The sequence below is a fragment of the Alnus glutinosa genome, chromosome 9 (assembly GCF_958979055.1).
Source record: "Alnus glutinosa chromosome 9, dhAlnGlut1.1, whole genome shotgun sequence".
NCBI classification, from domain to species: Eukaryota; Viridiplantae; Streptophyta; class Magnoliopsida; order Fagales; family Betulaceae; genus Alnus; species Alnus glutinosa.
The window spans coordinates 18,024,013-18,051,965 of NC_084894.1; the positions used below are offsets into that span (position 1 = coordinate 18,024,013).

A 27,953-nucleotide genomic window follows, 5' to 3' on the forward strand; every position below is an offset into this window, starting at 1 on the left:
GAGTCATCGACTAAGGGAGTGCTGGTAAGCTCGCAAATCAAGTCAGGGGAGACTATAGTCTCCTTTGCCTGGAGCATGGATTGGAAGGTGCCATCCCGAATGTCATGCATGTTTGTTTAGAACTCGCGAACCAAGGTAGGGGACACCTTCTCAGATGTAGAGACCATCTCCACTTATCTCTACTGGGTGAAAACCTCCACCGCTAATGGATGAGACACCACAAAGTCGTCGAACTCTACCCTCCTTTCTAAAACCACGTTCCTTCCCAAGTATTGTTTGAAGAATGCATGGGATGCCAGCTGGGTGCAAAACTTGATGCTATCAAGCAACAGCTCCTGGGTTGCCTAGGGTTGTTCGACTGGCAAAGTTAAGGGTAGGGTCGACCAAGATTCGGACTTTGTAGCATTAGAGTCATAAGCAGCATGTGTGTCTAGAGTGGGCTGGCTGTCCTGGGAGGTAGAGCCATCTATTGACGTGTGTTCTCTTCCTAAAGCTCGTCATTACTGCTTGTTACAAAGAAGAATAAATCAAATTCTATCGTTAAGTGTCCTACCCTTAATCAACACAAGGTGGTTTGAAGTCCTGGGTTTGCTCGTTTAAAGACCGGGTGTGAAAACAATTTTTTTTTTTTTTTTTTTTTTTTAATTTCCAATGAGACGAAATCTCATCGGTTAGCTATAAAATTACGAAATTGCCCCTATGTGACCCTCATTGGTTGACACATGGCAGTCCGTTAAAGTTTGGACGGAAAAATAAACGGAAGTACCAAGTCAGTATTTTCGCAAAGTCCATGTACCATCTGTGATGCGAAATGAAACTGAGGTACCAAAAAATAAAGTTTTTAAACCAAGGGTACCAAACCAAATATGTCTTTAACCCTTTTTTTTAAGCCCTAGTGTTATAGATGAAATTTATATCTTAATTTCACATTCCAAGCTAAAAGCAACAAAGCAAATACAAACACCCCATGATGGGTTTATCCAAAAAAAATACAAACATACGAATTACAAAGTGCAGTTGTTCAAATGTAAATCCAACATTACAAATCCTAAACATAACCTAAACAATGTAAAGAAAAGAAAAGAAAAAGCCTAAACATAACCTAAACAAATTAGATGAAACTTAACCTAAACAAATTGCAAAGTGAGTATGTGAGATATGAGATGAGAGAAAAGAAAAAAACCTAAACATCACCTAAACAGATTAGATGAAACATAACCTAAACACATTACAAAGTGAGTATGTGAGATATGAGATGAGAGAAAAGAACAAAAACCTAAACATAACTGTTGGTTTATTTTTATTGACTTCATTTTAGTCGACAAAAAGGCTTCCATATGAAGGACTTCCATTTCAGGGACTTCCATAATTGGGACACCATAATTTAGACTCTTCTAGAAGAATATTACAGAATATTAATTTCAAATATGGAATGAATTGATCAAGACATGATATCTGCATAGAACATCCCTAAGAAGGCAATTTCCTGTTGAAGTAAATATTCTGAAGACTTTACAGCTCAGAAAGTCGGTTTTTCCCTACAGCCCGTCCGGACGCCCAGATGCCGGAGTCTAGACGCTCAACACCAAGAGCAAAAGTCCTCTGAAGGCCTGAACAGTTCAGCAGGCGTTGAAGCCCGAAAGCAAAAGTCCTATGAAGTTTCAGACGGCCCAGCAGATACAAGCCATAGAGAGCAAAAGTCTGAAAGAAGGTTTGGACGTTGATGCGATGACTGTGGACTGTGGAAGTACTTTATGCAACTGTCTGAATGCTAGCGTTGCAAGTCCGAACGCGCTTCAGTCATTACTCGAAGTTTTAAGTTGTAGGTCCGGACGTTGCTTATGAAATTCGAGTTTGAGTAGAACTAGGTTTTCTGAAACCTATTTAAAGAGGCTCATAAGCTGTGTATTTGTAAGGAATTTAGTGTAGAATTCTGAGTGTGATAAGAGAGAGTGTTTAGACAGATGTTGTTAGATGTGCTAGCTCTCTTAGAGTTTGTGTGTGATTTGATCAACATTGAAGTCTAGCTTAGGGAGGAGCCCTAAGCTAAAGGAGTCCATTGAAGAACCCTTCAGATAGGCGGTCTGATTGAGAGGCGTTCACGTATAGGTACGTGTTAGAATTCAAGGTACGACTACTGCAATGGGATTTATGAGTACGACTGTCATGTAACTAACTATTTATCCTGAATAGTAGATTTCCTGAGTTTTTCTCTTTGTTTAAATAGCTTTCACTTCGTAACCAAAATATATGTCTATCTTTTTACTGTTTTATATATTTTGGTTGCATGTTTGGTTGTGATCACACACACGTATTAGGAGTCATTTATTTTTCAATAACCTAAACAATGTAAACATCACCCCATACCAAATTCAAAATTGTCGTCATTTTGGTATTAAAAAACCAAAACAATGTTATATATATATATATATATATATATATATATATATATAAACCGCATGCATATCCTAAAACTGCTATCAGCATCCGCATGTGATAGCAGATAGTTGCTACTGTGCCCTAGAAAGAAGTAAAACCCGTGCTGCACATTGTTGGTAGCATCTGAAGTCAGCCTTCAAAAGTCGTCATTTTAGGGAGTAGAACTTCCGTACTAGAAGCTGCATAAACCTGTTCTATGGAAGAAAAAAGCGCGCAACAAGTCGTTTTGTAAATGTCTGTGCTTATGATTCATTTCAGATACAAAATCTTTGAAAATACAAACACCCAAAACTTGTGTATCTGCAAATGTAGCCAAATGCATTGCAACATAACAATACATCTTGCAATCATTATATTACCATCAGAGCCTGTACAAACAAGTTTTTGGGTTATAACTTAAAGAGACAAAAGTAAATATAAGATCCCGTTAGATGAATATTACGAAAGAGATCAAGTGCCTCGTCTCAGATGCAACAAAACTAGCTAGCACCCTTTCAGCTCGCTAACCATATAATATTAAATACCAATGACACATTTCAGACCCCTCCATAAGTTTCAGGATTTCCCACTTCAGTTTGGTGGCGGCGTTCAGAAGGGCTTACCCATGGTGGATTTACTGACCTAGGAAATTGGCTTGGTCGACTGGTCGCTTGTGAACCAGGATGGAGCTCTAACTGAGCCCGCCGTCTTCTTCTCCATCTCAAAAGTTCGACAAGAATAGAACTCCCACTCATTGCGACGCCAATCCCAGCAAATGTTGCCAGCAGAATTGACAGAACTGCTGGCAAGCAAACCTGCAGTCCACACAAATCAATACAAAAAATAAATACAAATTTGTATTAGGCTAGTCCTACTTCGATAGGATATTTTGTTGCAGGTGTTCTCCCATGACCATTCCATTCTGCCACATCAAAGTAAAGACCAGTGCTACAATAATTTCAAAAATAAAAGTAGAGACGAAAAATTGTAATCTAATGGCTGCAGCACCCATCTTTTGACACGTGGCATGCTTGATTGGCTCTTGTGGCATCTGAAGATGCACGAATCAGAACAGAGTCATGCCCAATTCATAGAGCCGGTGACAGATACTATTAACGCATATATATTAATGACACACATATAGGTAAGAAGAGTAATATTTGCCAGCCTAAATCTGGATATGACTCAGAGACTTGGGACCATGACCAAAGTTCCGCCCACAAAAATGTGCATATACATGTACAAAAACTAAGAATCATACAAAAACTCATCAAACAAGATCAGCTAAGGCTAACCTACTTGTCAGCTAAACTTGTTTTAGGATTCATTCTAATCTGTTAAGAGGGAAAGAACTTACGTGGCATTTGGTTTGGAGAATCTAACGTTTACTCCAACATCCACATTCCAAGAATGTGATGCTTGAGAATCTGGATAAACGGGAATATGACTAAACCCACAATTAGGAATTGATTAGGAATCTAATAGAATTCCTGGAGATATGAAATTCTCATATTTGTTTTAATCTTTCCAAAATATCTTTATGTTTCTCTCTTCAAGTGTATAAGGTTGTTTAATCCAAAAGTATTTAAAAATTAAACAAAAAAAAATGACAAGGAAAAAAACTATCTATAAACTGTAGTTTCTCTTTCATTTCCCAATATATAAAGTGTTTATACTGTTTGATTTATTTATTATTATTTCATCTACAACAAAATAAAGCCTATTTATTTCTATTTTTTGTGGCATAAAACAGTTTCTCACTTTTATATACAGTTTTTACAAATGGTTATAGTTAAAACTAAAAAGTAGCATTAAAAAAATAACCATAACAAAATTATCACACAGTTTAACTTTTAGTGTATAACTATTACAATATTCAATAAGAGAAAAAGAAACCCAAATAGTAGCATCAAAAAGTTCAAAAGTTCATCAACTATAGATCAATGTTTAGCACACGCACAAGGATGTTTAGCATGTCTTATTAACAAAAAAGCATGGGCAAGGGAATGTGGGCATTTTGTCCTTAGAGACAGAGAGGTTTCCCATGGCCAAGGAAATATGGATTACCACACCGTTTGAGAAGGAAATCCACATTTCCAGCAAAAGGTAGTTGGAAGGGAATTCAAATATCCAGGGCATCTAGATTCCCTTGGGGGTAATCTTGTAGGATTCCCAGGAATCCTAAAAGATTACTCCTATCCAAACGCCACATTAATAGAAACCTTAATACATGAACCAGATCTAATTCTTGATGTGGTAACTTTTTAATGGTTTAAATCTATTACACCAACCAGGTTGCCAAAAGGAAATGGGGTCAAACCGACTCCCATTATGATAACTACCAAAGCCTCACACTAGATTTCTCAGATAATTTTATCTCTATGTAGAATCAGCGAAACTAAGCAAGCCAAAAAAAAAAAAAAGAGAGAAGTGGAGAGGTTCTTACCAAGGAGTAAAATATATGTGCAAAGAGGACCACCAGAGCAAACTGAATCGATGCATAAACCCAGACAAATCTTCTCTTCACTGAATACAAATGTTCAGAAGGTGAGGGTCATTAAAATCATTGGGAACAGACAATGTAAAAATTGGAGCTTCTCTTACCTTACAGAAAAAATGGTCCAATATAACATCATAAATGAGTATCATTTATGGTCATAGTTGCACCAAATATTTACAAGGACATTTTACAAATATCAAATATTTTACGTTTAATATCGAATTTCTGTCTCCCAATTAATATGGCTTCTAAATGTACCCCACTAGTCCACATATCCAATTCGCAGTAAATAGTTCCTTAGATAATATCTTTTAGAAAGATGCATCAATTTTTACATTATTTCTTAAGGATGTTTATCAACATACCCATGGTTGACGAGGTCATTGATGAAAGTAGACCCAGTACACAAGAAAATGGAAGAGAGATAGCAATTGCACCAGTGCCCATCTTCCCAACCTGCACAGAAACAGATATATTACCAAGGGTATATAAGAGTAAATTTGACAGCTCTGGATGTGAAACTGCTAATCTTACCAGGAGCTGCTCAAGGAAACAAAAGTAGGCTAGCATGCTGATAATGACGAGCACTGGAACCTCCTGCCAAACCCTAACAAAATTTAAACATACAAAATTTAATGCATGACCATTTTGATTAGAGGGCTTATAAATATAACAAGATAAAACTTGGGTATAACATAAAAAAACACTAAGCTCACTTTCCTGACAGCATTGATGTTTATCAGATTTTATATTGAGAAGAACTCAGATTATGCCTGATTTTCTTTTTTGGCAAGAAGTACACATGATTTTCCTCAAAGATATAATTCATTTAAGCATAAGGAAGTATTATGGAAATAAAGGGTTCAAGAAGGGAGTTGTTATGGATGACCCTTTCTTATCTTAACCAAGTCAGAAACTTTATAGTGGGTAAGAGGCTTATATTGCTCAAGTCTAAAACGTTTTTACCTGAAAGTCGATACCTAGAGATTAAAGAATACATTTTCATGCATGACAAATCTCCACCTTTGTCATTGAAGTGGCAGAGCAAATTAAACCAAGGCAATCCTCCAAGAGAATACAGTATTAGATGAAGATCAAAACAAGAAAGCAGTCCCCCAGGAGTATACAGTATTGGATGAGGATCAAGACAAGGGTGTCCAAAGAGAGAAAATTTATCCACAATCACGAGCTGAATGTTAGGTTGTATGATTCTAATAGAGGGACTTATTTAGGGGAATATGCAGGGTACCAATAGACAACTGCATATGATGTCCTGAGATCAACAAAATTGGGGGAAAAAAACTCCTCCAGTAAGAAACAGCTAAAAGTGAGGACTATTTTTTTTTTTATTTATGCAATATTTCTAAACGGTCAATACCATTGTCGGGACAAGAATCTTAAATAGGCTTGTCTCAGACAACTGTTTGAGGTGGCCCAGACATGAGCCATCACTATTAGGTTTTAGCTTTATACAGTTGAGGAATCAAGATCGCCATAGAATATTATAAGAATCAAGCTGAGTCATAAGGATATAGTCAATGGTGCTCTGAGAGGTCTGAGAAGAGAAAGAGACATAAGGGAAACAGGTCAGGGAAATTTTAAAATTTATAAGAGACTCTTAACACTTGGCTAGCTTCGCAGATTTCAGAAAAGTTAGGGTAGGTGTGGCTGCCACAAGATTCCATCTTTTTGCTTCATCTCCTAGAAGTTCTTAGTTCTTAGCAATAAGCAATCAAATGGAGCACTACGAAATTTCTCAGGCATCAAAATTAAATTCACTTGCCTGTATCCATTAACATCTACCAGTGCTCCATTTGCTCCAGTATTTCGAGTTCGAATACTTTGAATGCGCAACAGAGTGACTGGTAAATTCTTAACGTCTTGCTTGCACACATCACAGGTCTTGTTTCCCTTGATGCTGAACCATTTTACTGCACATTCTTGGTGGGCTAGAGCCAGTTCACCTTTGCAGCTGCACTCCATCTTGAGAGTCTCACCACCTTCACACAGTTCAACCAGACAAATTCTACAAACAGCCTCTTCTTCAGCTATGTCTTCACCGTCGTCATCATTGATACCTGAACCGTGAGATCAAAATGAGACACAAGACAAAAACCACAAGTGCTAGATTTTTGGAAATGCAGACAATAGGAATTTTAGAATAAGAAAAATTAGTAAAAAGAAACTGAAGAAAAAAAGAAAAAGAAAGAATATTTCTACAAGCCTCTTCTGAATAAGAAAAATTATTGCATACAGACCAGAAGCTGTGAATGTAAGTGGCATTTAAAAAATTAGAAATAATTGAGCCCTGTTTTTATCCCATTTTGATCTGTCAATTGATTGTCAAACCCCGTAAACTAAAGCTATAAGTCTAAATCTAGGTTTCTGATATTCATGAATGCAAATATGAGGGCACAAAGTAATGAACACAATGAAATTACCAGCATCCATGGTGGGAGAACTATTTGACACAGTGTCTCCATCCTTCACTCGAGGTGTAGAAGGAATTACACGAAAAAAGGAATCCATCCTCCTTATGCTTCTTTCTTTGTTGGGAATAGGGACTGAAAGAGAGCGAGATATGTGCAACTGAGCTCCTTTTCTCTGCAACTGGAAATAAGAACTAAAGCTATAGATGCTCAGATCCTTGTATTAACATGACCGTGACGCCAGACTAGACAAAAGATGAAAATCATAGAAGATATTGGGAAAAGAGGCGGAAAGTGTACTCAATGTTAGTACAGGAGACTTCGGATGTACTTGACTAATTTGTCTAATGTCTACTCAGTGCATATACTACATATTGAACATATTTACTGTAAATTAACTTCCTTGACCCTAAGCATCACAAATGAAGAAATTTACTGCAAAAATTCTAGAGAAGCTCTATCCCTTATGTTTACCTACATGTGTTGTTCTATAGAAGATGAGGTCAATGAACTATGTTAAGCATTCTTAAGGCACTAATCATGAAAACTTACACTTGAATTTGGGGGTCCACCTACGCTTCCAGAATGTGCAGATTCCAGGTTTGAATGTGCTATTGGAGTTACAGGTAGCGATGATGTTCTCTTCACCCTAGGAGTGAATATCTTTGTAAGTGAATATGACCTTGCGATTGAAGGCTTTTCTTGCATCCCTGTAGACGAACCTTCAGTAGCTAGGTTGGAAGCCTTCTCAATATCTGAGGAAGTTCGATACATGAAGCTTAATTTTGGTAAAAGGCTTCTTATGGATGACCTGCCTCTAGTTGAGGGCGGCCCAGGAGAACCTGTAATTCTCTCATCAGTAGAACCAGGTGTCAGGAGAAAATTTACTTTCTTGGGAGTGGGAGTTGGTGTTGGGGGCATCTTTATTCCAACAAAGCCCTGAGAGGACTCTCCTGATGTTCTGGAGGGTATCTCTAGGAAGAGATTTTGCCGTTTCCAGTGATGACCTTGGGGGGTTTCTTCAGTTATTCCCATTGAGTCTTCAACCTGAAATAGGACAACAAGAGATTGGAAAATATTCAAAATGGGCATATAAACTGCACTGAGTAGTTTCTTGCTCTTAACAACCTAGCTAAGCAGCAAAAATTGTTCCAGATATTTTAGGTTGGGTGTCTTTTAAAGATTTGTAGGGATATCAGTTAACAAAGCTGATTTCACTAAACTCAACTAACTAGTTTGAAGCTTTAGAAGACAATCAACCTAAAACTATGCCCGAATTCTCTGAATTATTATATATGGGCATAAATACTTTCAACTCAATACAATAAAGTGTTGCCCAGACAAAAATAAATAAATAAATAAAATGAAGCCTTAATCCCAATTAAGTTGGGGTTGGCTATTGATTACCATCAATTAATTGAGGTTGGCAACATGTATTCTTTTCTTCCATTCTATGTTATCTAAAATATAACTCATTCACTTTCCTATTTAATGTATCCTTCTTCACTACTTCAGCTCAAGTTATTCTGTCTCCCTCGCCCTCTTTTCACTCCATCAACTAAAGTTAGAGTACTCTTTCTCACTGGTGCATTAATCAGTTTTGTTGCACATGACAAGCCATTTTAGCAACTCCCCCTCATCTTAAGATTAGAGTGAATATATATATGCACAACCTAAAAGTTTATTGATTTCAATCAACTTTTAAATCCTTAAAAGAAAAAAGAAAACAAAAACAAGAATGGGGGTCATATATCCAATATATAGATGCTTAGAACCCAGTGGATTAATTTCAATTCTATTGGGCATCAGAACACCCATTTAATCACATTACTTAAACAAGTGAGAAAACTTTAGGCACTTTTAAATTTTAAGTCGGTTATCAACCACACAACACAAAATTTCAGACATTTACAACAACTCTTCATCCTGCATATACAGTAAAAATTAACAAATTGCAAGAGGTTGGACACCAGAATACGCTCTGCCACCATCAGAAAAAGGCTATAGATCCACTCCACAAGATAGCCTTTTGCAGTAGACCTTACATGGCCCAGGGAAAAAGATCTTGTTAGAAAATGAATTAAATAATTAAATTTACTCATTCCTATCGGCTTATGTATTTGAGATAAGAGGTGATTTAACATACTATCAGAATAGAGGTCATGAGTTCGAACTTGACACCACAATTCACCCCTATTTCAATTAAATATTTCACATATTAGGTCTCACTTGTCCCACACGTGGGAGGGGAATATTAGAATATTAATTAAATGATTAAAAATTCATCATTTCTTATTAACTTAAACTTTTGGAATAAGTGGTAATTTAACCGATCTCTTCTCATTTGTTAACTCACATATTCTTCTTGACTTGGCTGAAACGATGAAAACAACAACTGATGTGTGAAATCAGTCTAAAACAGAATTAATTTGCAAGATATCTTAAAGAAGAGATTTTTACAGGCAGGTAAAAAATTAATTTTAACGAGTGTACTCTTTCTAGTGGGCTTACGTTTATCATTCAATTTTTCATGTTAAACCACTATCAGACGCTTAACCACTAGAGCGGTAAAGCTCCGCAACAAACTGTAACAATTTATTTATAAATTTCTCAATGTTAAACTCGTTGATCTGGAGGCAGACCTCATGTTTTTTACAAACATGGGTTTTCTATAGTAGTATGTATACCACGTATCCTACTAATATTGGTGCAAAATTCTATGGCGTTCAGAGAAAATAAATAACCAGACACCCCCTTAAGCTCATTTCCATCTCTACAGTAAATCAAATTGGATTCCAAAAATATAATTAAAGTGAAACATAACCCATTAGCGAGAATAATAACCCCAAAAAGACGAAAAGCTAAATCTGAAAGCAAAAACTCAAAGAGAAGTGGAAAAAATATGAACACTCATCAAATTCATCCAAATATTTGAACACTTGAGGGCACATAGAATGAGATAACATTGAAAGTTTCACAGTAAACAAATAAAGGCGTAACAGAAAGTACCTTGTGAACTGGGAATACAACTGTTGTTTCGCATGAACTCACATCATGTCCCTGATCAGCCACAGGCTTGCCATCAGTTCCCATTCGGTCATAAACCCAGCAAACCGACAACCCCAAATGCCCAGCAAACCAGCAAACCAAAGAATTTGAACTTTTGTACCAACAAAAGCCTTCCCAACCCAAGCAAACCGAAGTTTTAAATCCGAGCCAGAGAGAGAGAGAGAGAGAGAGTGACAGTTTATCCTTGAGATGCGAAGATAGTGAAGGAGAGAAAGGGGCAGATGGTTTGACATTTAAGGCAAAAAGGTTGTGGGAAGGCTGGCCTACTGGCTACTGCCACTCCCCAGACACCAGTGCGCGCCGACTCGGGTGCATTTTTGCATGGTCACGCTAAACACACCCGTGGTCTTAGGGAACAGGTTTTTCACAATAAAATTGCATAACATATCTACGAGATATATGGGTGGGACCTATTACATGAATTTCACCTCTTGTGTCTTGTGTCTCGTGTATGTATTATATAATTTTATTGTGCACCAATCACAATTCAGGGTCTTAACGACGAGTTTTTCCTGAGAGATACTGTCGCTTTTATTTCCCATCTCATTTCTCACCACACTAGAAACAAAAATGGGGTTATATCTGAAAGGGAAGTGCGGCCTGCAGAGCATGCTTTTTAACTTACTGTTTACTTTTAGAAGCGGAATTGATTCATTTTAATCGATCTTTTTAAATAGATAAAGTCTAATATATAAAATATTTAATTAAAATAAAAAGTAAAAGATAGAGACAATATTTAAACTCAAAATTTTTACTCTTATACTATGTTAAATTATTATTTACTTAAAAATCTTAAACTAATAGGAATGAATAAATTTAATCATTTAATTAAATATTATAATAGAAGCAAAAGTAAAAATTGTAATTAGATGAAATAATAAATAAAAATACATATAATATTTTAATAGTAATTTTTACCGTCACGTTTGAATGTGAGGACTTAAGAATTTTGGTGTTTTGATTTTAAAATATCTTTGACGTGACGTAAAGTTGAGAAGTGTATCATGGGAGATCCATATTTGAAAGAATGTTGTATATGAAATTCATATTAGGAAATTGTTTAGTAAACTTTTTTTTTTTTAAAAAAAATGTTTTGTATATCCAAAGAAACAAAGATTGAACATAATTATTATGAGAAAACCTAAGTTCATTTTTTAAGTATGAAGGTTGATTTTTTTTTTTTTTCAAAAAAAAAATAAATTAGAAAAAGAAAGTGGTCATGTGGCTAGGCCTATTTCGTTAGAGCGATTGCGCAACCACTTCTATCCAAGACAAAGTTGGCCGTGTAGCCATCCCTTTATTTTTTTTGTTTTAAGGGTAGAATCAGATTTTTTTAGTCGCAGGGCCCGAACCTACGTACTAACGTACATAAATAAATATATAGATACATATAGTTTATTTATCTAGTAGATCAGTAGAAAGATAAATCATCTAACCATTTAGGAGTGAAAAAGTCATCATGACAATATAGTACAAAAAATAATATTTTTTTTTTTTATCAGGATTATAAAATTTTTTGGGATTGTAAAAGACCATCCCAACTATTAAGGTAGGTCCACCCTGTCTGTTGGGATGGCTATAAGAAGATGGATTTATTTGGTTTTAAAATGTTCAGATTGAATTTCACTTTATTTCTCCTTCTAATGCTCCGTTTGTTTTCGACGTAAAATGATTTTCGTCGTAAAATAATTTCGACGAAATCATTTTCAGAAAAAATGATTTTATCGAATATATTTTTCGGTGTTTGGTTCGCACGAAAAAATTACGAAATGCAAAAATAAGAGTTTGGTAATTGTCGCCGGAATCCGGCAACGTCCGGTCGCCGTTGCCGGATTCCGGCGAGACAGTTTGACCGGATCCGGCCAAAATGGTCGGATTCAGGCCGGAATCTTCCGAATCCGGCCGGATTAATGGCCGGATCCGTCCAGATCCGGCCGGATCCCGGCCGTTTTGGCCAGATCCGGCCGGATCCCTGCCATTTTGGCCAGATCCGACCTGCTTGGCCGGAATCCGATGATATCCCGGCCGGAATTTGGTCTGCCGGTGCCGAATTCCGGTAACAGCAGAATTCCGGCCGCCTGTTTCCTGCACCGGCAGAATTTCTGTGGCCTGATTCCGGCGCCGGCAGGTTTTCGGCGACTGGATGTTGTCGGACTCCGGCGCCGACTGGATCCCGATGACCGACAATTACTAAATTTTAACGATCGGATATCAAATATGCGTGTAAGGACGAAGAGATTAATTTCGGAAAATGATTTACGGTTTTAAAAATCGTAAATCGTTTTCCGAAAATTAAAGAAGCTTTTACAGTCAAACCGAAAATGATTTTCATTGACTGTTATTTTCACCCCAACCAAACACCGGAAAATGCGCCGAAATCATTTTCCAGAAATCATTTTACGCCGAAACAAACGGAGCATAATACTACTCTTGAAATTCAATTTGGATTTTTTTTTTTTTTTTTTTTTTTTTTAACGGCACTTAAGCCCAATCTTAAGGGCTAAGAACATGAGTACTTGTTTGGAGGTTGTTTTTGTATTTCAGTTGATAATTGTTTTATGAAAGTGCATTTTTGTATTAATTTGAGAAGAGAAAATACAATTGGGGATGGCTAACAAACATGTCTTTTGTAGTTGGAATAATTTTGTAAAGCTCCTGCCACAGGACTGGAGATACACAACACAATAATTGTGAGACTGAAAAGTACTGGGGTGGCGTTGGGTGTTGGTGGGCAACCGAATCATACTGTGTAATATTCATCATTATTAATCATTTACATAAATTATTATTTGTCTTAATTACTAACATTTTAGGCTAAAAAAAAAAATTACTAACAATTTTAAAATATAATATGAAACATTTCTAAATAAAACCTAGTAACCTACCTGTCAAAATAAACCTACCTGTCAAAATAAACATTTCTAAGTTTTTTATAAAGTCTCTTAAATTATTCGTCTAAATTATTAACGATTCAAATAAATATTTAAGAGATAATTTCACAAAAGGGTATCAAACTGTCGGCTGTTTTGAAAAAATGGTACTAAATTATCAAACGTCTCAAACTAATGTATCCAAGTTTCCAAACGTCTCACTTAAGGGTACTCAGTTAAGATTTACTATTAAATCGTGTCAAAATTCTCAAAATACTCATATTTTTTTTAAGAAAAAAAATGTTAGGATTTAAATGTTGGTTAGAATTTAACGAAATTTGTAAAAATACCAATGCTTGAATCTTTAAAATTTTTTAAAACATAAATACAAGAATATTTTATGAATTTTGACAGTATTTAACAGCAAATTCTATCAAGATACCTTTAAGTGAGACGTTTGAAAATTTAAATGTATTAGTTTAAGATGTTTGATAGTTCAGTACCATTTTTTTCAAAACGACCGATAATTTGATACATTTTTGCAAAGTTATCCCAATAATTAATGTAAATCGAATTAAATATTTAGCATTTGCGAAATCAGATATGACACGGAATAATTATTGAAGTCCGCAGATTGTAGATAGAGTAGGACAATAATATTCACTAGGCTTTATTCATATAAAATAGTAAAAGTATAGGGCTTGACGGGTGGCCGGTTAAGTAAATGACAAAAGACTATGGAACATCAACAAACGGAACACGTGTGCAACCCGGCCAATAAAGACACGACACACGTGTTCGGTGCTGTCCGGTGGCCGGTTTTTACACGGTGCTTAAGGGGATGGGTGTGGCCTCCACGTGCCGTCTTTTCGGTCATGAAATTCGTCCCGATGGCGGCTACGTTGTTTGGGTGTTTTCTATTTTTTTTGTATATTCTAGTTGTCTATTTCTACGATCTGTCTTTGTAATACTCAAATATTACTGAATTATTTGTCGGCTTAGATAATTATATCGGCCATCTTTTCTGTGTTAGAATATACTTAAATGTAAAGAGTGGCTCAAACGGTGTTTATGTAATATTTGTATATTGTTTAAGCAGTTATTTTAATTTAGAGCTTATTCTAACTTAAAGTGTAGAGAGTCTTGAATCTTTATTCTCTGTATTACTTTGGAGCTTTTTTCAACAATATATCATAACACAAACTTTCTATTAAAAAAATAAATAAATAAATACAAACACGAGACAAGACAAAGAAGCTGCGTCGTTTTAACTTTTAACCAAGAAAAAGACAACTGCTCGAGCCAACCTTCAAATATATAATCTTTCTTTTTATTTTTGTTTTGACTTTATTGTCCTGATCATCTGAATAAATTAAGAATAATAGAAAAATGGCAATGCAAAATACACGAACAAACCTATGGAGGCTTTGCAGCCCTGCAAATAATCAAATCCTACGTCACAGATTGAATGGATAGTTGCTACTATTAAATTTATATCTATGATGATATTAAAGAATAAGAAAAGAAAAAGAAAGAAGACTCTTTTCGTGTGACTTTCATTTACGTTGTTAATTAATTAGGGTGTTTTTTTTTTTTGGGTTTCAAGCAAAATTTTACACGTGTGTGCATCTGACGTGGAACGTGTCTTAAATAGAGGACCAAATTAAGACAGATTGGTTTTTTTTTTTTTTTTTTTTTTTTTTTTTATTTGATATGTCCACACAAGAGATTTATTTGTTTCAATCTATTGAATTATATATATGCTTAAAATGTTTTTAATCGGAAAATATTATTTAGAAAAAATAATTTTCGATGCTTGGTTCGTACGAAAAAATAAGCGACGACAAAAAACAGCTAGTGACTTCCGGCGAAAATTCGATAGTTTGAGAAGAAGAAGAAGATGGAACTCGAAAAATGGTTTAAGACGAAATTTAAAAACGAAAAACAAGTTTTTGAAACTAAACAAGTTTTTTTAGTCAAATCAAAAATATTTTCAGTTTAATTATTATTTTTCGGTCACAATAAACACTAAGAAATATGAGAATATTTTCTGCATAAATAAACTAAGCCTAGTCTTTCTTTACAAAGGACTTTAAGATAAGGTACGTATTTCTAGTTATGGTTGGAAATGCTATACATCTCGCCAAAAAAAGAAAATAATAAATTTATAACAAATTCACAACAACTGTACAACACCCTTTCATATGGGGGTAGGGCCCAGTGTGTAGGGCCCACCCCCATGTGAGGGGTGTTGTGCCGTTGTTGTGATGTTGTTGTGTAGGAATTAAGACCCGCCAAAAAAAAGAAAAAACGGGGTGACAGGGAGTTATTGTGCACCCTGTTGCAGTGGATAGATAATGATGATTAACGTGTCAAAAGATCGCATCAAGCCACTACTAAACAATCCCTTTTTTGGTAAGTCAGTCAAGCCACTTAACAATTACAAGTAGGAAAATAAATTTCTTTTAAAAAATTAAAATAAAATAAAATTGCAAAGGGTACGGGTGGGGGGACAGAGAAGAAACATACAACTTTTCCTTTCAAATGAAACTCTACACCGCTTCCAAGATTCATGAGTAAACCTGTAAAAGTTGGCTGCCAAACTCCAACCGCATCCATTGACTAATCATGATTAAGCTTTTAGATAGGCTCGAGTGTCATGCAACATATGGATATTCCTACAGTTATTTGTGATATATGTGCTTTCCAAATTCGAAAAATGTGAATATCACTTTTTAATATCTAAATTTATTTATATTATTTTTTTACTATTTTATCTTTGCAGTTATTAAGTGCTTTTATTATCTGATTTCAGCAAATAGGTAATGAGTTTATTTTAAACGCTTTTAAAAATAATTTTAATTAATTTTTAGTATTTTGAGCTTGTTTTGAAAATATAATACAATACCAAAAATATGTAAAAAAGGAGAAAACAAAAAATAGATGATCGATACGACCTCAAAATATTAATGGTAATCAATGCTTACAAAATCACAAGAAACATCTTTATGTTTTTTTATCTATGACTTAATAAGCATAACAACCAAGTAGCTAACATAAAAAATAAAAAATAAAAAATTATAAATCCAACAAAACAAAAAATAATATTACAAATTCATAACATAAAAAACATAAATTATCTAAATATTACATATTCATAAGTGAAATTTATATATATATATATATAACGAGTATGCGAATGCGATAATTATCCAGATCCACACTTACAAATAATGAATTTTTTTATTCGCACTCGCATGCGCGAATAACAATGCGGACAGTTAATATCTATATATATATATATATATATATACTCGTAAGGCAAGTTGTGCAGTGCAGCCCTTCAAACTTTTCTAAAGACAACAATATTAAAATGCGTACACTATTTATACAGTATTTTTTATTTTTCTTTGTTAATTTTAATCAAGTTACTTGTATTCTTTAATGCAGCAAAGTTGAGGGAATAATTATATTGAAAGAAAGTAACCAGTATTCGTTTGTGGGGGCCAAAAGTAGGCAGTAGGTTTGAATTGCCGATGAAAAGGCGATTTGGTTTGTTTATTTTTATTTTCATTAAAAAATGAGGTGAAGATTCGATCAAGGGAGATCTGGTTGGTCAAGGTTTTTTCAAAATTTTTTATTGAGATCTTAGAACAAATAATCCCACAAACTAATTAATTATTAAAATCTCTCATTTTTCTCTTTCAAGTTGTCAATTTTATGAAAGCAGGGATAGCTTTTTAATTAATTATTAAAGTTCCCAGGGCAGTGGAATAATTGATGTCTCCATGAAAATAATAAGAAGTCATAGTGGGATTAGAAGAAATCCCACAAAGTGGGTGTGAGTGGGGGTCTTTCTAATGATTTCAATCAAACAATTTCAACTATAATGTGTTTTGCCTTTTAGCCTTTTTATTTTTAAGGATAATTTCTTTAAAGGGTATTGAAGTATACGCCGTTTTGAAATAAAAATATTGAACTAGCAAACATTTCAAATTAGAGTATCCAAATTTTCAAACATCTTACTTAATGGTACTCTATTATGACTTACAGTTAAATCCTAACAGAATACCTAAAATACCCTTATTTTTTTAGAAAAAAAAATGGTAGGATTTAGGTGTTGGTTAGAATTTAACAGAATCTTTGAAAAAAATTTATAATTTTTTTTTTAAAAAAATAAACACAGGGGTATTTTTAGAATTTTTGTAGGATTTAACAACAAATCCTAACAGAGTATCCTTAAGTGAGACATTTGAAAATTTAGATACCTCAGTTTGAGACGTTTGTTAGTTCAGTACCCTTATCTCAAAATCGCGTATAATTTGATACCATTTTGTGAAATTATCCTCATCTTTATTTATTTATTTACTTATTTTTATATAAATATATATAATGGCTGTTTGGCAGTCAGTTCAGGGAAAGTCACAGGCGACCACACAGGCATATATGGGCAAAATCAAATCCAAAAAGGAAGAAATTTCAAAAAAAAGAAGATAAAAGTCCGCCATTTTTGACTTTAATAAAGCAAACGTCCAATAGCGTGTCGCCCACAGAGAGAAGAAAGTAGTGAAGATGTTACCTGGGCTGGGTACTTAAAAGAAGAGAAAGGAAAAAAGGAAAAGGAATAATATTATGTATTAAGAGTGGCGGTTACGGTAGGTCAAGTATGTATCTCATATATTTTATATTTGCTTTTGCATTACCAGAATCCACTGCCTCTGGAATGGAAAGTAGCAATATAGAAAAAAGAGTAGGCAAAGGTGAGATTTTTTTTTTTTTTTTTTTTTTTACATGTCCACACAATAGAAGAAGAGGAGATTCGAACTAATAACCTCCGTTTTATGAAGCGTGATCCCCAGCTAATTGAGTTACTCCTTTGAGACAGACAAATGTGAGATTTAGATGAATTCCATGTATTATTATATCATTAGGTTTAATCTTCTTTTTGTGGTACCATCAACCATGCATGCATCACAAAAACTTGATGACATATAAAGCTTATCAAATAAGCCAAGATCTATCCAACCCTCATGAATGATGATGGAGAGAGAGAGAGATCCATCTAATTATATATTTCAAAATGATCATCAAAAGTCATTGCCTCTTAATTAAGATTAAAGAGATATGGATTCTTATTTCTTAAGGTGCCAACTCTCCTGTTAAGACACTTGTAGTAAATCCAGACGTGGGGCTTAAACTTTGAAAAAGTTAGGCTCGTGCAATTAGGAATGAACAAATAGCCAGTTAAAAATTGGCATAGTTGTCCAATTTGTCCGACTGTAAGGGTTTTGGACAGAATTATGGCCCAGTACCCTAGGCGGGCATGCATCTTTATACACTCCTAATAGACGGTACATAAGATAAGAGAACCATCCATTTCCTCATTCCACACTCTTGCTATAATATTTAGAAACTCTTGATGATTCGCCCTAAAATAAAATAAAAAAATTCAATTGCATTTTTACTTTAGGCAAATCAATGAGCTTAATGACTATAGGGGAATGGTTTAGAGGAAGTGAGCCTCCTGCTTAGTGTTAACCAAGGCCTATGAAATAAACAAGCAAAAAAACAGGTGTGTGTTTTGTTAGCGCAATTAGGGGTGGGCAAAAACCTACCCACCCGCACAACCAGCCCTAAAACGCCATGCCTTGCCTTTAAATTCATGGATTTTGCCTTATAAATTGCGGGTTTTTCAGGGTGGGGTGGGTAGCGGGTTGGGGTTTTAAAAAACCTCGGGGACCCGCGCTTGCCCTGCCTTGCTGAAAAAAAAATTAAAATAAAATAAAATAAAAAACCCCCTTAAGTAACCCTAGCACCTCTTATTTTTTCATCTTTGAACCCAGCTGCTCACCCCTTCGTCTTCTTCCTTCCTCTGATTCTGAAAGTACGCATGTGTAATCTTTTAATGGCAATATTTTATGTTTCCTGTAAAACAAATTTGTTATTATCTCATTCTTGGTCTTTGATTCTTTGTGTTGGATAAATTCGTGGTCTCTTCATCTTCTTTGATTCTATGTGTTATTGGTCTCTTCATCTTCTTCGTCCAAACCTGCCCTGCCCCGCCCCACCCAACCCACATCAATCCCCCCCGCACCACGCAAACTCTCCACCATTTTTCATGTGGTTCGCGAGTGCAATTTTTACCCCTTGTAGGGGTGCGGGGTAGGTCCAAAAAGGACGGAAAACGCCCCCCCCATGCTTACCCCTAAGCGCAATAGCTTGATCATTAGTGCAACGGCTTTCACATGGCTCTTTGCTGCAGAAAAATTTTGTAGATAGCTTATTAAGTCGCCACTCCCGCATAAATTGAGTCGCCACTACCCACGAGGCATTGGGAAATCAAGTGGGTCTAAGATTTTTTTATTTGTTTTGCTACAAATTTTTGTAGATCTATGAAATGGTAAGAAAATTTTAATGGTGTTATCTTTTATGGTAGCTAGATTGCTTGATTTTGTATTTGGCAACAATTTTTTTATTTTTTTTTATGGAAGATTCTAGAGCTTGATTTTGTGTTCTTGATCCATATCTATCCGGTGGGGGCAGATACAGGCAAATTCAGCCCCCTATGGATGAGCGGCCAAAAAAACTGCCCTCCGCTAGGGGTGAATACAGTAGCGAGATAGGGCTGAAATCAATCCGCTTGTACGGGGTGGTGTTCAGCCCCACATGCAACATCGAACCTAATCCAAAACTATGCTCAGGCCTCATAGTCAGGACACTCTAAAAATGGGTTTCACATTATTTGATGACCAAATCTATAATTTGCTATTTTATTAGTAATCACAAAAATCACTAACCCATTGGGGAACATAACAATAAATATTGGTAATATCTAGATCAGTTAAACGGAGTAAAAGCGAAATTCTGGTAACTGAGTTCAAATATAAAAATCGTCCAAAATTGGTAAAAATGTTAGACAAGACCCTTATACTATCAAAATTTGTGGTTAATCAGAACTCATCAAAGCCTTTTAAGGAATCTTTTCGATATCAGCTACATACCAAAGCAAGTAATCTCCAGAGAGGTTTGGTTTATGTCTACCTTTCTAGGAGCATCACCAGTTCACAGTGTGGAGTATGCGGGAAAAGATCAACAGCCATGGCTTTTACGGGTCGGAATGGCTCTGAAACGGGCATAGACTTGGCCCTGTGCCGTGCTAGACCAGCACTACTCATATTTCTCCATCCCCGGTTGTTTTTATTCCCTTTCTCAATTTTCTGAGGAGATGGTGTGCAAAGCTCAATGGCATTTGCCACCAAACTTTCGGGATTGCAGGAAATGTAACTGCACCAAACAGGATAAACTTGAATCACAGTGAAGATAAGATTTGAAAAGACATTGGAAAATAGAGAATCGGTTGGGAACTAACACAAGCCTCCTCAGACAAGGATGAGTTCTCAGAGCTTTTATCACCTGCATCCTCATAAAACAAGAGTCAGCATCAAAAGGACATGGTTTGAGGGAACTAGTTCAAAATTCAATAAACGGCTCCTATCCATAAATTTAAAACTAATAATGAATTCTTATACATGTTTATTGCAGCCTAGTGGTACCATTTTCATGACATCAATCCCAATCTACTGATGGTAGTTTTATGAAAGCAGCTTCCAGAATCTAATTGCATGTGCTGTTATTTTTCCCCCTTTAGAACTATAATTATGTGATATAGAAGGAAATAGGAACACATCTATGAAGCAAGTGCTGCATCTGAGAATGAGCAAAGAACACTAGAAAGAAAAAAAGAAAAAAAGAAAAGTAAACTGACTAAACTCGGTTCTTGACCAAGCTGACTTGGCCATGATAATAAAAGGGCTTAGATTCCAGAACCTTCAAAACATTTCATTCTACATCACCCCTAGATGGAAGCATTGGAAATCTTAGTTCTTACTTTTAACCTTGAGTTGGAACCCAACATGTCAAGTAAGGCAAGTAAAATATTGTTAATTTCTGATCTAAGAAACCTCAAGGTCCTACAAGGTTGGTGTCAGAACAAGGGGGGGATAGAAAATTGTATGTATCCCGTAAAAGTTAAAGTTTCATGCTTAAAAAAAAATAGTTCAGTAAACAATGTTGGTAGATGCAGTGTATGGGCCCAGATAGCCTACATATAACTTTCCATGTTATTCCAACATAGGGATTTCAGATCTCAAGATGTGCTGTTTCTTTTTAGTCTCTGTTCGTCTCATCTCAACCAACTCCAGCCCAAATCCAACACGTTGAAAATGCATTTTTGCTAAGTCAATTTGATGGACGAGCAGAAGTGCATAGTCCTCAGGAACCTTAACAAGGCTAGGTGGCAAGGCAACCATCACCTCAAGGAAGTCTAAAACTAATCATTAGCCACGAGGGAAGCCCTAGTTTCCAAAATAAAGAATCTCTTCAATTATCATGCAACCAAGGTGTTTGTTGCAATAGAGTAAAGTTGAGTTGAGAAGGAAAAAAGGGAGATTGGGTACGTACAACTGCACACAGCAGAGAAGCATGTAACTTACAATCGGATGAAGTCCAACACGTGGAGGATCAACAATAGCAACAACATTTTTAAACTGCTGTACAGAAGTATTCCCAATTTCAGAAGTGCAATTCCTCTTGAGTTGGCTTTCAGCTTCTTGTCCTCCATTTTCTGAACAATCAGAAGCACTTTTATTATTTACAAGATCATGACGTGTGCTTTCTTCAGGGTCTAGTACACTGTCAATTGAGGTATCTTTCTCTCCAGCAGAAGTGGTTTCTTTGTCACTAGTTCCAGAAGTATCTGAAATCTCATCTAGCTTCTGAGGTGCATTTAGGTACTCTTTCAATAATGACCCCATCACATCCTCTGCCTGTTGCCCCCATCAATGGCAAACACATGGTAAACAAATGATCAAATTAATTATAATCAATGACAACAAGCTTAATCAATTAAAGAAATCATTGATTGAATAATCAAGTTTAAACTTGTTTAATCAACCATACCCCTAAAAGAATTTTACAAAAAAGAAAAAAGAAAACTATACTTGGGCAATGGATATCTCTCTTATTTCTTTTCTTACTATAAAAAACCAAGTTAAATGGAGACTATTGCAAACTCACCTTTGCACAAACAAATTTACAGTTCTTAATTCCATTAATTTCAGCATTCCTAAAAGCATCTGAAACTGCAGAAGCATTCATTTCAATGCCAATAACCTGGTAGAAAAATAAAGCCAAAACAAGTTCAACCTTTTGAGAAAAGGAAAAGAAAGAATCTAATTTTGTTTCATATACAGATGTAATAGGACTCCTTTTCTATAGTACCAATCTCAATCAGCCACTGCAACTAAATGTTTTACTCACATTCCCTTTTCTCCAAAAATGGAAGGGTCTTTGTTACTCTGGGCATTGAATAATTAAAGGAACTGATCATATATGTATGAAAACTAGAAAGAATCCAGGAATTGGGTTGGTGACTATTACCATACCAACACGATGGGCTAAAGTCAGCCCAATTGTTCCAGTCCCACAGCATACATCAAATAGCAATGTATCAGGACCCAAAGCAGCCCAATCCCCGGCAAGCGAATACAGCTTCTCAGCAGCAAGAGTATTAACCTGCAGGACAGTTGGAGAAATATCAGGTGCCACTAGCAAAAACTATTTTCTTGAGCAAGAAATGCATAATAATCTGAGCTCCAAACCTGGAAAAAAGCAGTGGGAGATATACAGAACCGAAGATTGCTTATACAGTCATGAATTCTCGCCTCTACAACATCATTGGTTGCATCCAGTTCAGGACCACTGGCTCTAGGAATGGATAGTTGGCGCAAGGGGGCATCAGCCGGTGCAACATTTGATATTCCTTGGTGATCCTACATAAAAACCAATCACAATGCAAGCCATTTGGGAATTAAAGAGAGCATATTGTGACTCTAAACTAGAAAAAGCACCACGGTATTGCCTTGTATCTGCCTCAATTTTTTTTCCTCTCTCTCTTTGGGCCTGTGCCATAAGGCTAGTTATGACACAAGAAGATTGGCCACATCCACAAAAATCACCATGTGCCTAAATTAGACACAACATGCTTTGTAAGATCACTTCAAGATTCATACCAGAATAGTAAAGCACCAAGTATCTAGAACGCGGTCCATTTATAAACTTCTCTGATTAAAAAGTCTCATGGCAAAAAGCTAGTACCTGAACAACCAAAGCTGTTAGAGGCAAAGATGGAGAATTTGCAGTAGCTCCTGCAGCAAAAGCTTGAGCCAGCCTCTTAAATTCACCGGTTATTACAGCATCATCAAAGCTCACAGAGCAAACCTACATAACCGAGAAAAGAAAAAGAGAAAAGAATGCAATAAATGAAACTTTTACAACAAATTTACCACTCATACTATTTGTAAGTGTCAAAATATTAATTAAATAATTGAATTCACCTTTTCCAATTAGCTTAAGCTTTTGAGATTATCGGTGATTTAGCATGGTATCATAATAGAGGTCTTGAATTTGAATCCTAATTCTACATTATACATATTCCACATGTTGGGCCCTACTCATTGAGGACAAGTTTGAATCTACAAGCCAGGAGAATTAAGAATATTAATTAAATGATTAAGTTCACTATTTTCTACTAGCTTAATATTTTATGGTAAGTTGTGATTCAACAATAAGCAATTCGAGTAGGTTTATTCCCATTTGAAAATGGAAATTTCATCTACCATACAAGTGGCCAAATTGCACCAGTATGAGACAACGCGGTTTCTCTATTTTTTTTCTTTCTCAACAGCCTTGTGGAGCTAGCAGACATGCATGTCTAATTGGAATTCACTTGTTGAAAAAGAAAGAACGAAGAAAATAGAAAAAAAAAGAAAAAGAAAAAAAAAGCTGAAGCTTCCTAGACAAGTTCATTATACACCAACCTGAACAATAAGCATGACCTCTGAAATGCCATCAGAATTTTCAACATCAACAACCTTCCCCGGGGTCTTTCCCTCCCGAACCTTGGAACAGAAATTATGGACAGAATATTTATTGAAAGAATGACAGTAATTTTTATAGTACTTCTAGGCATGTTTCAACAGCAGAATAAACACTCCCAATCAATAACTCAAAAGCTGCATAGCAGCAAGAACGCTTATAATTAAATTTCTGGGACTTGGAGCCCTGAAAACAGCAATGCATACTGTTAATTGACGCCAAAATCCAGTATTCTTAAATCTGTTCCAAATTGGTAATTCTGATTGTTGCAAAAATTCCTGGAAGATAGAAGCATATTTGCAGGCAATTCCTGAAACATTGGGGCAATCCACTGGTTCTTCAACTGCTGTCACACCCTCCCTGAGAAGATTCTTTAGTAAATGATTCAGGTGGCAAGAAGTACTCCAAAAACTGAGCAAATGGTATGTACCTAAAGTTACCGAGCATGAATCCCACTGTTCGTTTGCCCTGTACAGAATATCCAACTGAGAACTCGCACTTGTTGCGGTACCCGTTTACAAGTGGTGATTCAATTATACCCTCTAGCTCGCATGGAAGACCACCTGTAGGATTCAAGAGAAAAGGAAAAGAAAGATGACAGCCATAAGAGCCACAATATTTCTCATCCTGCTTCAATAGAATGAAAGAAATTATGACAGGGCAGCATGCAAAAATGGAGCAATCAAGAATGTTGGTTAAAGGTAAGAAAGGTACCTATTTCCCTAGATTTGAGAATCCATTCTGGAAGTGAAACACCATTAGGACAAGCTTTTCGTGCATTTCTAGTCTGCCAGGGAAAAGGTAATAGTTTAGTCAGCTGAAATTTTTTCTTCAACAAAATTAAGACACAGGTAACAACCACAGACAGAAAATATGATCACAAAAAAAGCAAAACAGAAAGTGTTTCTCACAAGTCTTTTGAGAATCTGCATGAGAGTTTTCTTTTTCTGCTCCAACTGATCACCATAAGGCATATGAGCAAGGGGAGTCACAACATCGCGGGCACTCCTTGCCCTTGAAACCAAACCATCAGCTGCTGAATCACTTTTATTGTCATCATTTGTATCACCATCCTCAATCCCAGTTGAAGATATAGAGACTCCTGCATTCTCTCCATCCAATGCAGGTTCCCCAGTTTGCTGGCCATTTAGAGGGAGAGCCGCTGCTGATCTAATTTTCTTTTCAAATGATCGAGCAATGACATCAGCAATCTTTAAATTTTTGTTGCCAATAGATTTTCCTTTCAGTTCCTGCCGCAATGAGATTTAAAGTTCCAGTCACTGTATTTATGGCAAGTTCATGAAGAACTCATTTGACATACAAGAAACAGGGGATACCTCCTGTGCAGTTTTCAGTTGTTCTGCATCTTCAAAACTCACAAAACCTACAATCATGCCTTTCTTTTTCTTTGCAGATTTGAAATGAACTCCCTGGAGGAAAAGATCTTTTAAATTTCCAATATGACAGTTCTAAGTCTCTTCTATCACACCAAAGAAGGGACGATTTCATAGATGATTTTCAATTAACTAACTACAGCAAAGACACAGAAACAGAATTGTAAGATTAAAAAGGTTTTTTTACCTCCCAGAAGAATGTCTGTCATGGAAAAATACTATGAACAAAATCATAAACTTCAATAAAAACATTTTTTTTTTTTTTTTTTATGAAATCAATAAATATATTTTTTTAAAAAAAAAATGTAATAAATACATTATTTGTTTAAAAAACCATATCACACCACACTCCAACATATAATTCACAAATAGTTTTCTTCGAACAAGGCCCATATCACATGAATGACGTTGGTTTCATATCATATAGCATACATCGTATATGTGCCAGTTTTGCTTTTATGTTGCAAAACATAGAGCTGTTTTTTTGATAAGTAAAACATAGAGCTGTTTAAACCAATCATTAGAGAAACACCATCATACCCACGTGCCCAAATCTCAACATACCTTCCTTTCAGCCAAGATATTCACAATCCACAACGGTAAACGGTAACGTTCTAGCAGGAGGTGACACTCTTGCTCTTTTTCACTCTCTTTTAACTCGAGATGAAGCTACACAGACCTCAACCAAGTTTCTGCCAAAGGCATATAAACTGTCTACTGAAAGAGCCTAGCAGGACTTATAATTTCCCATAACAGGTTGGCAAAGGGATACTACAAAGTCCAGGTTTTGGGTGGTCACCATAAGTTATAATACCAAAGTCAAGAAAATGCAATTCCAATCAGTCAAGATTTATTCCAATTGGGACTTCTAATTCACCTCCATATACCCCTTCACCAAGCATGATCAATTTGTACATTTCCACATTTTCTCAGCAACTAAATAAGCAATTACAGAGAATTGGAAAAAAACATAAAACAAAATTGACCTCAGTTCAGCATGGAATAAAACCTGAAAACCAACCAAAAACCCCACTTGCCTGCTCGCTAAGAAAGTTCCTCAAATTCTCGGAGTTCCACTTCCTCGGCAAATGCACCAAGCACTTGCTAAGCCCAGGGTCCAAGCAACCACCGCCATTATCATCATCTCCATCATTATCGTCATCAACCACCTCAGTCATCATGATATCCTCCTCCTCCGGACCCGCGCGCTTCTCGCTCTCCTCGGACCTCAACGCCTTCTTCGCGCGCTCCGAGGTAGGGTCCCACGTGTTGTCGGGGCGCGGTCGGAGCTCCTCCTCGCAGTGCGCGTACCTGCACGTGCTGCCGTGGCTGCACGACTTCGAGTTGCGCCTGAAGTAGGAACAGAGGCTGGTCTTCCACAGTGGGTGGAGGGACGAGTCCTCTCGCTTTCGCTTTTCGCCGCATGAAACGGCGTCATCCGCCGATGTTGGTTGGGGACTGGAAGGTTCTTGTTGGGATGGGCGAAGGGGTTGGGTGGTGGAATCGTCGCCGTCCATTTGGAGAGGAGTGGAAGGTTGAGAGTTTAGGGTTTGGGTTGGAGATGGTTCGTTATCCGGTCGCTTTTCGCCGCATGAAACGGCGTCATCCGCCGATGTTGGTTCGGGATTGGACGGTTCTTGTTGGGTGGTGGAATCGTCGCCGTCCATTTGGAGAGGAGTGGAAGGTTGAGGGCCTAGGGTTTGGGTTGGAGATGGTTCGTTATCCGGAGATGCCGCCATTGGAGCAACTGGCCGTGCTACGGTGCTAGGGTGCGAGTGCTGACTCCGAGTTGTATGATAGATTGAAAGTTCATACCCCCGCCCCCGTAGGATGTAAATCAACAAAGTCGCTGTTAAAAAGGCTCGTGCTCGGATCGTAATAGCATAGCTGGAGCTTAATTTATTTATTTTTGAACGGGAACTTTCATTGCATAAGAAGCCAGGAGGCAAATAAACCAGTTCTGAAATTTACAACACAAGCTTGAAGGTAATGAATAGAGATGAAAAATCCCTAAACACTAAGCCATGATTAGACCTAGCTTAAAGCAGTTATCAAAGCAACAAACAAAAAATTACAAGAACAAAACCTTTGGGCTCTCTCTTTACAATAAAGCACGAACCATCTAAAATTGAGAAGACTTGGTCTAGCTATCAAGCCACCTAAATGCCCAAGTAATTTTTAGCCCATTACAATAGTAAACTACAAAAGAAAGTAAGAATATACATAAAACAGAAACAAAACACTGAGCCTGCAAGTGGAGGACTACCTTGCATCGGCACGTGTAAGACACACACCGCACTCCGGCCACCCCTGTTGCAGCCAGTCAACAATCCTTCCC

The 27,953-nt window shown here is 36.4% G+C and overlaps 2 protein-coding genes across 3 annotated transcripts; both read right to left on the minus strand.

Moving 5' to 3' along the window:
* Positions 1-2,746: 2,746 nt before the first annotated feature.
* On the minus strand, positions 2,747-10,714 carry LOC133877809 (uncharacterized). Its single transcript, XM_062316227.1, has 8 exons — positions 10,357-10,714; positions 7,900-8,394; positions 7,360-7,528; positions 6,702-6,996; positions 5,453-5,525; positions 5,284-5,374; positions 4,865-4,944; positions 2,747-3,233 (listed from the first exon to the last, which is right to left on the minus strand). Exons 1-8 carry the CDS (start codon positions 10,438-10,440, stop codon positions 2,976-2,978), a joined length of 1,545 nt encoding a protein of 514 aa, XP_062172211.1. The 5' UTR covers positions 10,441-10,714; the 3' UTR covers positions 2,747-2,975.
* A 9,394-nt stretch (positions 10,715-20,108) lies between these two features.
* On the minus strand, positions 20,109-27,714 carry LOC133877614 (zinc finger CCCH domain-containing protein 24). Of its 2 annotated transcripts, XM_062316000.1 has the most exons (14): positions 26,653-27,709; positions 25,559-25,651; positions 25,133-25,471; positions 24,936-25,008; positions 24,652-24,784; positions 24,428-24,581; positions 24,164-24,244; positions 23,442-23,564; positions 22,946-23,116; positions 22,725-22,859; positions 22,362-22,457; positions 21,779-22,111; positions 20,656-20,699; positions 20,109-20,570 (listed from the first exon to the last, which is right to left on the minus strand). In XM_062316000.1, exons 1-14 carry the CDS (start codon positions 27,352-27,354, stop codon positions 20,324-20,326), a joined length of 2,724 nt encoding a protein of 907 aa, XP_062171984.1. In that variant the 5' UTR covers positions 27,355-27,709; the 3' UTR covers positions 20,109-20,323. The 2 variants fall into 2 exon arrangements, with proteins under 2 accessions (XP_062171984.1, XP_062171985.1); XM_062316001.1 differs by lacking the exon at positions 20,109-20,570 and having other exon boundaries at positions 20,664-20,699; positions 21,747-22,111; positions 26,653-27,714.
* Positions 27,715-27,953: the final 239 nt, after the last annotated feature.

Bases quoted from the DNA above. Each gene is read 5' to 3' on its own strand.
- LOC133877614 (XM_062316000.1), bottom strand. From the start codon at position 27,354: ATGGCGGCATCTCCGGATAACGAACCATCTCCAACCCAAACCCTAGGC. The intron at 25,652-26,652 runs GCAAGTGGGGTT...CTTTTCCTCCAG, and splicing joins GGAACTTTCTTAGCGAGCAG to GGAGTTCATTTCAAATCTGC. The intron at 20,571-20,655 runs GTTAGTTCCCAA...TGTTTGGTGCAG, and splicing joins CCTTGTCTGAGGAGGCTTGT to TTACATTTCCTGCAATCCCG.
- LOC133877809 (XM_062316227.1), bottom strand. From the start codon at position 10,440: ATGGGAACTGATGGCAAGCCTGTGGCTGATCAGGGACATGATGTGAGT. The intron at 7,529-7,899 runs GTAAGTTTTCAT...TCTTATTTCCAG, and splicing joins GTGGACCCCCAAATTCAAGT to TTGCAGAGAAAAGGAGCTCA. The intron at 3,234-4,864 runs GTAAGAACCTCT...TGTGGACTGCAG, and splicing joins CACATATATTTTACTCCTTG to GTTTGCTTGCCAGCAGTTCT.